Source organism: Globicephala melas, chromosome 6 (genome assembly GCF_963455315.2).
Source record: "Globicephala melas chromosome 6, mGloMel1.2, whole genome shotgun sequence".
Classification (NCBI taxonomy): Eukaryota; Metazoa; Chordata; class Mammalia; order Artiodactyla; family Delphinidae; genus Globicephala; species Globicephala melas.
In genome coordinates, this window is record NC_083319.1 from 64,947,583 (window position 1) to 64,960,448 (window position 12,866).

A 12,866-nucleotide genomic window follows, 5' to 3' on the forward strand; every position below is an offset into this window, starting at 1 on the left:
TTTGGGGAACAGCCGTGTATAAGATGTGTAAGATGCCTAGATTTTATGGAGCTCATATTCTACATATTTATAAAAGTAGCCATGCTGGGAAAAATACAATTGCAGAATCGAACTGCGTAATGGTGAAATAGGGTCATTTTAAAATTTAAAGAAATATGCTTTGTAATGTAAAAGGCTCCCAACTGACACATATAATGGTAAAATATATGGCCAATTAACCTTAATATTAAATTGTTCAAGGAATTTCATTGAGACTTACACATATTACGTAATTACATCAATGGATTTGAAAGCTGGAAAGGACCCCAGATCATTTAGTCCAACCCATTCCATTTAACGAATGAGAAAATGATGGTGCAAAAGGTCAAATAGCCCAATATCTCAATTCCAAATCCACTGACCTACCAGACAACGGCTTCCTTGAACCCTTAAGATTATTAAATTGGAAAAGAAAAAAAAAATCACTTTATTTCTTTAGAAATTTTTTGTCACGTAACTACCATTGGCTATGTTTATTTTTAAATGTTATATAGGTTTCATCCTTTACTTTTAATCAATGGAAGAAAAAGCAGGCAAGTAAAATCACTTAACTTTATTCAATACTTCCACAAGGGGGCAAATATTTTAATAATGATTGTTTTGTGGAGATGGGAATAGAGAATCAAATATAAAAGGCATTCCCATGGCTCTTAATAGATATTGATGAACTGCCTCCCCCAAAATGTTACCCCCTATGCAAAGAGGCAGGTATTAAAAATAAAAATATCCTTTTAACCCAGTAAATCTGCTTCTAGCAGTGTATTCTAACCAATACGTTTGCACATGTACAAAACGACACATGACAATGTCTAAAAAAATGTATCCATACAAGAAATAAACTTTTAAGAATTATGATACATACACAGTGGAATACCATGCAGCTGTTTTTCTTTTTTAAAGGTAGATTTAAGTGTATCGTTAAGTTTTTAAGAAATGGGATTATTATTTCAAAGTTTTTAAAACAGTGTCAAAGCAGAGAACTCCCGTAAACGTAACTGTCACTGCTTGCTGCAATTAAGTCTTTTCCCAATGGTCCTCCCTCCTTACCATCTTCCATGAAAAACAGACCTCATGGTGGTAATTCCCTTTTCAATAGGTCAAGGTACAATAGGAAACATATTAAAATGTTATAAAGAAAATTATAAATACATGTTAATAGCAAAAATTAATGCAAACACAACCCAAAATATCTCAGTGGCTTATAACAAATATTTTTACTTCACATGAGGATTATGAGATGGTTTCAGCTCTTCTGGACTTTATCCACTGTCTTGTCATTTCAGGACCCACAGCAAAGAAGCTGTCACTAGCAGATACACGCTGTTCTCATGGTGGAGAGCTTAAGTTTCAGAAGAGCTTATATAGTTTTGCTCTACACTCCACTGAGTTTTTGCCCAGATACAAAGCTGACAGTATCTATAACAGCCAATGCCCAGCCTACATATAGCACAAGTGAAAAATAAATATTGTAAGCTACTGGTATTTTGGGGTTGTCCATCATCAAAACCTAAAACGTTTGACACTTGCTTTGCATTTGAAACCCTAATATATTATACAATGGGTAAAACTGTCATCTGTGATAACTGGAGAGAAAACTTATTCAGTGAACTTGTGGCTCTGGGTGAAGAGGTTTCAAAATAGAATATTGGCATTTTGAGTTGATTGTTATCAACATAAATTTGATAGGGTACTTCAAGAAAGAGGTAAGTTTAAAAAATAATAGGACAACAGAGGAAGGAGAAAAAAATCCCATGCATTTCAGTGTTGAAAGTCACTTCCATCCAGTAAAAGATTTTCAAATTCAGACAAAGACTGGAGTCAAAGATCCAATCAAGGTTGTTAAGTTGCCAGCCTTTCCTTAAGAATTCAAATTGGGATACCTTGATCCTTCTGATGAACAAATGGTTCTATGAAAAAGAAACCAGGGAGTAGGTTTTCAGGAAAACCTATAAACTCAAAAGTGCTTTAGTTAAGTATAAAAAGATAATCATGTCTGGAGAAGTCTTATGAGTGAGACCACAGCACATAAAGCTGACTAGAATTAAACAGACACACACTAACAATAAAGTATTATTACTACCAAAAGGGACGCTAGGCTGCATTAAGAGAAACTAATGGAGATTTAAAAAGGAATCTTGGGCCCAACTCTGTAAAGTATGAAAGCAGAATAAGAAAGCTGCTCAGCTAATAAGGAGGGTTAATACTTTCCAGTCCAAGAATCAGCCAAAAGCCATGGAGAGAAATGGACTAGGAAGATACTCTCAGGGAAAATTGGGACGGACCTAATCAAGGAAATATTCCTTATTATCTAAAACGGGGATCTCACAGTATTTTCCCAAGAGATTTCCTGGGGAACAATGACTGCTGTGTGCCTCTTAATCTTCTCCTTGGGAATATTTATTATGGTTCCCTATCCCTCCCAGATCAATGTGCATGTATAAAAGGGAGAGGGGAGCAGATAATCTGTGTTTCAGTTCCTAAGTCTCTAGATCAAGGCCTTATGTTGATCATAAAATCCTAGACTTGATGCTTGATGCCCTTATTAGAGAAGACATCTTAGGGAGGAGATAAGTGAGATTTACTTGGTATGTTTAAAAACATAAACTCACCTGCATGTACCTAATTTCTTAATTTCACTATAGTAGTAAAAACCATGTTGTAATTTTTGGCCACTATTTTCGAGAATATTTAAACAGCTAGCTTGGCAGTAAAATAAAACTCTTTAAACATATATTGGCTGAAAAGTACCAACACTTCTATAACTGAAATTTCCAATAAAATATTTTCATTCAAAACACTGTAAAATCCATTCTTAAATGACATACTCACTTAAGCCTTTTCTATAAAATCTTTAAACACAATAGCTACAAAGTTTTGCCCTCTTTGTCTAAATATATATTCCTGCTGGTGAGGTTTCTACCCAGAAAATCCAACACAAACAAGATCCATAATGGAAAAGAAAGATGGCAAGAAAAAAAAGAACTGATTATTTTGTTAATAACTAGTTATCATTCCAAAATACTTTAAAACTTTAAATTTACAAAAATAATGTTAAGTGTTATTATTTTTTAAATAAAGATTATTCTGGAGGAGCAAGATTTGTGGAAATTGCTTCAAAAATACTTTGTCTAAAAATTCCCTTAAACAAAGGGAACTATTATACATTTTACCCTGCATTATCCAAGTATCTTATATCCTAATATACAAGAAAATGTCTTAGATTAATGAAATGATAATCGTACCAGATTTTTCTTGATTCCCTATCAATTTTAACTTTTTACATAATGAAAACTATTTTTCAACTGTTTTGCCCATAATTCTTAGAAATACAAAATAGTAATAGCAACGAACACCCTGTAAATAAAACTGGTAAAAATGCAAAGAAATTTATACATATTGAAAGTGAAATGTCTCATTTACTGCATAACTAATTATACTCACATGTCACTCTCCGAAGGACAGGGCTGTTTTACCATTTTGGGTCTGCCTCTTGGTTTTGGAATCTTGACTTCTGTAGCTGACATTCACAGGAAAAAAAATTTTGTAACTACCAGCTTTCCCGTTAAGATGTAGATCTCACATATAAAAGTTACAAATGATATATACTAAGAATATTAGTTTATTACAGATAACAATTACTTTAGGTTTTAAAAGTCATATCCCCTCCAGTGGTTCAAATGAGTTAACAGCAGAAAATTTACAAAGGTGAATCAAGAGTATTTTCAATCTGTCCTTAGTATGGCTGAGGGCTTAAAAGAACATCCCTCATTGTTGTTTAATAGGAATGTCACAAAATTCAACTTTATAGTAGATAGCAGCACTTATATTCAAATACATATTACAGTATTATTTGTATATGTATGCTCACATATTTGAAAATCTGTTATCAGAATTCACTGAATTTTCTAACAACACCATTAATGTGATCCATTACACTATTAAATTCCAAAGTAAAAATTAGGTAAATTGTTTTTTTTCTTTTGGGGTATTACTCATTTAATCCTGTTTCATTAAGAATCCTATGTTATGGGACTTCACTTCCCTGGTGGTCCAGTGGTAAGGAATCCGCCTGCCAATGCAGGGGATGCGGGTTCGATCCCCAGTCAGGGAACTAAGGTCCCACATGCTGCGGGGCAACTACTGCGTGCCTCAACTACTGAGCTAGCACACCTCAACAAGAGAGCCCACGTGCTGCAAACTATAGAGCCGAGGAGCCCTGGAGCCTGCATGCCACAGCTAGAGAGAGAAAACCCGCACACCACAACTAGAGAGAAGCCCGTGTGCCGCAATGAAGAGCCCGTGTGTCGAACTAAGACCAGACGCAGCCAAGAAAAAGAAAGAAAACAGAATCCTATGTTATGAAGTAGAAAAAAAAATTGGCTCTATCTTGGCTAATATTCTTTGTTTTACTTTGTATTAGAGACAGATCCTTCCAAACTATTTCCTATTTGCCAAATTAGGAAAATACTTTAAATAGGCAGTGCTGAAGACATCTGCATATTGTACAGGCCCTAATAAAGAAAGAATGCAATAATTTAATAGCTTTGATTATTCAAATGCTGTTTTTCTCTTTTTTTCATTATGATTCCATTTGGAAAGCTTAATATTTCTAAAGTAAGAGGTAAAATAAACCCATCATTCATGGATTTTAAATCTCACCACAGCCTCATTTGCTGCTATTAAAGGAAAATGTAATGGGGATAAAACAGAAAATGAAAAAGTCTCAAGCAGTTATTTCAAATTTAAATACTTTATTACAAAGAGCAGAAACCTTAATGTTTATCTCCTTTGAAATTTATATATTACACATAACCAAGTACCTATTCCCCTATTCCAAAGTAGCTGAGGTACAACACTTTAATGGATTAGAATATTAATCACAAGACAGCTATTTAAACATTAATAATCCTACCTGCAGGTCGTCCTCTTTTAGGACTCACTTTTAGATTAACAGATGCTGTTGCTGTAGTCACTACTCCTGCCTCCTCGGTTTCTACTTGTTTTTCTGCCTGAATCACAAAGATTTAAATTAACTTATTTAGCACATAGTAGGCATTCCAAATTTAGTTCAATGGCAAAAACGTGCCACTACAGGATAACAAGTTCAAATACAAGCATAACATATATTGATCTTCATTATTTTTCAACAGTTAACTCATCAGAGTGATATCCTCAAATTTAGCTTATAATTCTAGTAAGTAATTCTAGGAAACAAAAACTCACTTTTTAGATATTCTCAACCTAAAAAAGTCATTTATAAAAATAAAATGAATATTCTTGATGTAAAATGTTAAAGTATAATGTAATTACAGTGTAATATGCCACACACTGCTTATAAATGTACTTTCATTGAGTATCTCAAAATGCTAACACTTTATATTGCGTACTTATGATGTACAACCTAAATTAATGTTAGAAAAGGCAAGAAATTCAGTTGCTGATATTTCCATTCTTTAACTTTGTTAATATGTACATGTTTTATTTTTGAACTGAGACATCTGCTGTTCTTCCCTAGGAGTTATTCTGATTTTCCATAAAGAAGGATTTACTACTGTAAAGAAATCGCAATGACCCTTTGCAAACTATAATGCCCCAGGTAATGAGACAATAGCCCCAAACGAGAATCAGTTTAATCAATTCAAGTATTAGAGTAGAACAAAGGTTAATAACCACCAATTAGAAAGGAAATGCAAACATAACATCATAATCGAAAAGAGAAAACAGGGCTTCCCTGGTGGTGCAGTGGTTGAGAATCTGCCTGCTAATGCAGGGGACACGGGTTCGAGCCCTGGTCTGGGAGGATCCCACATGCCGCGGAGCAACTAGGCCCGTGAGCCATAACTACTGAGCCTGTGCGTCTGCGTCTGGAGCCTGTGCTCCGCAACAAGAGAGGCCGCGACAGTGAGAGGCCTGCGCACCGTGATGAAGAGTGGCCCCCGCTTGCCACAACTAGAAAAAGCCCTCGCACAGAAACAAAGACCCAACACAGCAAAAATAAATTAATTAATTAATAAACTCCTACCCCCAACATCTAAAAAAAATAGAAGAGAAAATAAATAGCAAAGAGAAGAATGGGAGGACTACTATGAGCTGCTCCCCCACCCCCAATTATTTAGAATTCAGCCTGAACTACCTCAATAAAAATAAAGGCAATAAAGCGTCATGCCAAAACTTGCATAATCCAACCTTACTGATAAAATTTTTTTTAATCTTTTAATCAATCTGATTTGCAAACACTTAAGAGGTAATGCCCAATTTTGGTAAGAATGTGGAGAATTACTCATATATTGATTAATGGTGATCAAATCAATAAACTGGTAATACATTTCTGATCATTATATCAGCAATACAGAATATGCAAATCTGACTCAGCAATCCCACTTCTGAGAATTTATCCATTTCTTTCTTAGTTTTTAAACATTATTTTTGCCTTTGTAATTGCAATATAATAATGTATATTCAAAGCATTATTAAAAGTCAAGAAACTCATCTAAGGTAACCCTTGAATTGTTCTCAAGGAACATTACAAAAATTGCTTCAAAAACATTAGCTCAAGTTGTATTTCCAATTTTAGGAACTTACAGACCACCTACCACCCCCCACCCCAATCCTGATTTGATGATAGCTCTGGAGTAGGGAGCTGGGCATCTGTTTTTATACCAAAGGTTGAGAACCCAAGACTGTATGAGAGCTCTTCTATTGAGTTAGGAGGGTGAGCAGTTAAGAGGGCAAAAGTTCTCCAAAATTCAGATCAAACTGATGAACTCTTCAGTGCAAAAAAATCCCCTCTTCAATTACACTTTCAACTTTTGGAAATAAATCATGACATCGCATAAGAATTACAGGTATGAATCTTTTTGAGATACCAATAAGAGGTAACAAGGTCATCAATAACTAATGCCATAAATAAACACTATACGAAGCAAAAATACAGCCCTTCCATAGACATATATTCTTGACTACTACAGCAAAATCATGCAAGTCAAAACCATTCCTCGTGAAAATATTAACTCAAAGAAATATTTTATCTAGAGAAAGGACTATTAAGTTATTTCATATATATTTAAATATCTCAAATGCAAATATTGACTCTAGATTAATTTCTTCCATATTTTACTTTATCTCACTGAGACCTCTAAGACTTTGACAAATTTTCTCCCCATCTGTTACCTCACTTTCTAGCTCTACTCCCTTCGTGACTTTACATAAAGGCCCCCCCCATCCCTTAAAAACCTCATGGAACTACTATTCATCTGCATTCTCGTTTTGCTGCACCTGTCCCGCAAATCTCCAACAGAGAGTTACTATAAAACTCTACCTTCCCTGCTCTATTATTCCCTGCTGCTGAGCCCTGCTGAAAAAACATTATACAAACATGCATTCATTTTATGCAACTTCATTTGTGATCTCAAAGCCATCCATTAATCCTTTACCCTGTCTTTTGTCATGCCCTTTCCTTCTCTCTCTAGCATAAACTTTCAATCCTTTCTTTCTGCCTTACACCACACATGCAGTCTCGCTTTGAATTTGGTGAGGGAGAAGGGAGAGACTGAGGCCAGCAGGAAGGGATTCCCTTAATTTCCAAGTCTCCCTAGAAGTTTGTAATAGTCTTGCCCATCCTTCCCTTCAATGTGAAAAAAGGTGAAATGTCCATCTCTTTCCCATCAAGTCAATTCCCTCAAATGTGTCCTCCCTTTTCTCTCACCCAGCATTATTCTTAACTTACAGTAATTTTATACTCTTTCCACATCTTTGATCTTTCCTGGTCTCGCAAAGAAAAAGTGTTAAAGCCTCTATTATATTTTTCCACTTTTAACACCCTCCCTTAACCATGCAAATCCTTGTTGCTGCATTCTCTCTCCTCCCCTTCAAAGATTTCAAAAGCACAGTGTAATTTCAACATTAAACATTTTATTCTTTAACCTACTTCATCTGTTCTTACCATTTGACCTTAAGGTATCCTGGGGGATCCTAATTGTCAATTATTATTGGACCCCTTCTGCATCAGGATACTACTAACCACTCCCTCATTCTTAAAATTCTCTCCTCCCTTGTTCAGCTTGATATCCTCTCTTAGATTTTTCTCCTGACAGTTCATTCTCAGCCATAATTTTACAAGGCAGCCTTTCATCGCCATTATAATCTCTCAGGATTCTGGTTTTCTGCGTTCTTCTCAGTAAACTTTCTCCCTTGACTACCTATCTAAATCCTATCTTTATGTCAGAGACTGCAACTGTAACTTCTACCTTTCCCCCCTTTGATGTCAGAGAAATATGTATCTTCAGTCTAATTCTCAAAGGTGTTTCACATCCTCCTCCTCATGCCTCTGCTCCCAAAACATCTCCTACATTCTCAGTGTATAATCTAGTCATCCAAGCCGACACCCTGAGTCATCCTAGATACCTCCCCCTCACTTCACACCCACTTCCAATCAACTATTAACTTTACCTCCTTAGGTGCTCTTAAAATTCTCTCATCTACACCACTAAAATGTCATGCTAACTCTTTACAAAGGCCTTTCATAATTTAGTTACCAAGTCCCAATCATAGCTCCCCATTTTAATTCTCTTGTTTTATGTATTTATTGTCTGTCTCAACGAAAATATAAGTTCAGTAAGTACAGAGACCTTATCTTCCTTATTTGCTGCTGATTTTCTGTCTGGGCCAGTGAAGTGAGGACCAAAATTCTGCATGAATTTATCAGTGAACTGGTCTCACTGCTCCAGTCCAATCCCCATCATTCACACTGCTTTAAGAAGAGAAGTACCTGAAATTTAAAATGATTCAATGGCTTCCCACCCCTTCTCTAAGTTCAAGTTCTTCAGGGTAACACATTGGGTTTTTTTGTACTTGTTTCCCTCAAACTTTATGGTCTGATAATACTGAAATGCAATACTGGAAATGCTTGAAGCAAAATTCTCCCTATGCCCCTGTAATTGCCTCACATGCTCCTCTCTTCCTCCTTCATCTGCCTAAAATTCTGCCTATCTTTTAAAATCTTGTTAAAGTTATCATAGCCCCTTCACACACCCCCCACAGGGAATAGAAAGCCACTGAACTCAGAATACTACAAAAAAAATTTTTTTAAAGACTGAACTCTTGTTTTCTTTGTAGCTTTGTCATATAGTAACAGTCTGAGACATAAACAGGTCAGAAAAAGGTGTGATGAACAAAACTTCACATAGGGAAGAAGAAACACTAATTAAAAGCATAAGAGGTACTTTGTCCTAAACTGTCACATACTCTCATTTCATGCAACAATGCTGTAAAGTAATAACAACATAATAATGGACACTTACAAAGCACTATGTACCAGGATTTATTATAAATATTCTACATGTATTAACTCATTAATTCTCTCAACAGTCTTATGAGTATATATATTATCCATTTTATAGAGAAAACTTGAGACAGCATCATTAAAAGGAATGAAAATTGGTGCATTTTATTTTGTATACCATTCAACTTAAGGGTGCTGTATCACTAAGAAAAGAAACATAGCTTTGATAAGTGAACAACATAACCTATCCTTTAAAAAAATTAAAGGACTTAGAGTGAAGGGCTAAGTCTAAATTAAATGGTACCGTTTCATTATCTACACTCCCTCAATTCAACTAAAATAAAAATTCTTTTAAGATCTCTGTGGTTAAGCAGTAGAATTACCTTTCTCTTTCTCCCTCTTCTGGCAGCTTTTGGAGTGGTTATGTCAACTGCTTTAGTCACATCCTTAAAAAAAAACAAAACACAACAGATGAAATTGATAATTATGCCACGACTGAAAGAAAATTTCTTAAATTAAAAATCACAAGCACGTTTCACTAAAAGTACTATGGAAACTTGTTTTGCTTCTCTGACCTTTGAAATTATAAACATTAAAAGTCTTAACATTAATTCATTATAAAGTGGAAGTAATCACCAGTATATTCACCTAAAAAAAAAAAAAGCTTTCCTCTGTCAGATCAAATATAAAAGTCACACTTGCTCGTACACTGGGAGGTTTGTCTATTTAAATTTACAAAACACTCTTTCTACAGTAGAATCCTCAGTTTTAGGATTGTGAATGTTAAGAGGGTCGGGACTCTGGAGATCAAGTAACAACTTCATGAAGCCTAGAAAGGCTAAATGAGTATCCCCACTCAGATAATCAAATACAGAATTGGAAATAAATCTAGGTTTTAAAAACTTCAGTTCAATATCCTTTCCCGTACATCCATCCAACAATACCTCACTTTAAAAATATTCCTAACAAACAGTAAGCGACTCTCCCAGTTGTACCTCATATTTTGCACAGCAACGTAACTTCAAATAAAAATACCCATGCATCTTAAAGATGCAAAAATTATTTTACAATACTATATTTAATATTTACACAAGGAAATAAGCCTTTAATATTTTCCCATTCATTACTCAACTACTTTAAAGATTGCTTTCTACTGTGCCACAATCAACTCATTTTACAATTCTTCCTTACAGCAAAATGGGTTTAGAATGCAAGAGAAATTAAACACACCTCGTTGCTGGCTTTTTCTTCATGGTCAGTATCTTCCTTTGAAACACTAGTTTCTTTTTCTTCAACTTCAACATCAGATGACGCATTTGATTGTTTAGTTGATGCCTATAAACAATCAAGTCTATTAGTTTCACAAAATAATATTTTACGCCAACTTTAAAATTTTGTACCCATGAAAAATCAAAGCCTGTTTGTAAGAAAGCTAGAAAAGTACCCTCATTTCTGTTGCACAGGATACTTTTAATATACACAATTTTGAAAAGTTTTAAATGCTACTATTTTATTTAGGAAAGTCTTACATGGAACTATATTCCTGCAATTGATGCATACAATCTCAGCAGATAAAATGGTGAGGCAGAAATTAAAAGTACAATTACAAAGAATACCATTCTGATGTTCTAACCAGCAAATGCCCAACAAGATACAATGTAAGGTGATTTAGAGGAGCACAGACCTACACTGTACTCAACTATTGAAATATTCTGGATAAAGAAGCTAACCTATGTACTCTAAGACGAACAGCCTTAACAAAGGATATATATATCACAACTTTAAGGACTCTTATTGATCTATATCTCAAACTTAGTTTATTTAAAATGCAGATTCCTGAGACCCAAACTTAAATGAATTCTGATTTAACAGACGCTGAGTGGGAGAGTCCAGTAATCATTAAATTTTAAAAATACCCCCATATGAGATACTTAAGCATGTAACCTAGGGTCCCTAGATTTTCATAAAACTAACCAAAATGATGAATACCAGAGGCAACACAGTATACATTGGGAGGTGAGGGTAAAGCTCCCAATCTACAAGATGAAGGGACTGCAATCCAAACTGTGCACCTTTCTAGCTGTTTCCTTTGGCAAGTCTTTAAACTGTAAACCCATTTCCTTTTCTGTAAAAAAAGGCAATGCTGATAACCCACAAATTATAAAGGTATATAAAAAATGTAAAAATGTGCCCAAAATTACTTATAGCATGATAGAAATATTTATGAATTATGATGGCCAATTTTTTTTTGTTGTTTCTTTTGTATAGGCTTGGGCATCAATGCTTGCACCAAACCACAGGAATGTGCCACTGGGGATGTCTGGGCTGGGAACACAGAGTACATCACACCACCATAATCATTCATACTTTTGTTAAGAACAGAAAATTGTTGGGTTTTATGCACACAACCAACGAAAAATTTCACTGTGAAATGGAAAATTCCAAGTATGTACTGTGAAAACTACCTGGAGATTAAGTAGGTAGATAGGAACAAAGGATAAAGTGACTTTGCTAGGCAATCTAGAGGATGAAAACGACCTTGAGAGCACAATCATAGGATGTACGATCCAAGTTAAGTTACAAAATGTTATTTTCAGGAAACAATCAACTCAGTCTCCTTGGACTCCCAAGGCAATAAGGATGGGAAACCATTCATCCATTCTTACATTTGTGCAACATTTAGTGGGTAACTATTCCTTCCACACGTGTAAGAATGACAGCACACAGGACACATACAACTTCCTTGTTTATGGAACTAATAAGCCTGTGGCAGTCAACACAGTACAGAAGCAATTATGATGTGATATGATGAATACTGTAACAAATAACTTTTGGGTGGATAATGAAGGCACTTAGGATCATCTAATGCAGCCCTGGAACATCAATGAAAGATTTCAATGTTCCAGACAGAACAGCATCTGAAGAGTTCTCAAACACGAGAAAAAAGCATGGTACATGCAAAGAACTAAAAATTATATAGATTTAAAGGTAGAAAGTTGCAAAATTTTCAGTGTGTTATTTCCTTCTTTAGGTTTACTCATACTCATCCTAGTTTTTACTAATTCAAGTCTGGAGACACACACACACACACACACACACAGAACAGAATAAAAAAAGTTTAAAGGTTGCTCTTCTAGAAACCAAAGAAGTATAATTTGCATATAGTGCTATAAGTATTTTTGTCACATATTTAATTTAACCCACATGAAGTTCATATTCTAATAAATTTTATGGATTTAGAAATTAAAATGAGAAAAAAACACACCCTTCAAGTTATTAAACCTGAATTTAAGGAAACAGTACATGTGACTTTAAATTCAATACATTAAATAAACCCTCAATCAGGATTTAAATAACTGAGTGTTTCCCAGTTTTCTGAGATCTATATGACCACGAAGGCAAGAATTTCATCAGTTATCTAGATACAAAAGTCCAAGGTTCAACCTCACAAATAAGAACAATTTAATCTGAAATTTATAAGGCTCTTCAATCATTTTCCTGTAGCTAGAATGGTGATTATTCTCCAAAACTGAGTAAATAATACTAA

The 12,866-nt window shown here is 34.8% G+C and overlaps 1 protein-coding gene across 5 annotated transcripts in view; it reads right to left on the reverse strand.

Moving 5' to 3' along the window:
* Positions 1-12,866, reverse strand: part of PSIP1 (PC4 and SRSF1 interacting protein 1) — a 38,617-nt gene that overhangs the window by 9,723 nt on the left and 16,028 nt on the right. For all 5 annotated transcript variants that reach the window (XM_030840618.2, XM_060300953.2, XM_030840622.3 and 2 more), the window contains exons 5-8: positions 10,550-10,654; positions 9,703-9,765; positions 4,952-5,048; positions 3,481-3,556 (exon numbers count right to left, since the gene is read on the reverse strand). In XM_030840618.2, coding sequence (XP_030696478.1) covers positions 3,481-3,556; positions 4,952-5,048; positions 9,703-9,765; positions 10,550-10,654 — 341 coding nt within the window. The remainder of the gene's footprint in view (positions 1-3,480; positions 3,557-4,951; positions 5,049-9,702; positions 9,766-10,549; positions 10,655-12,866) is intronic.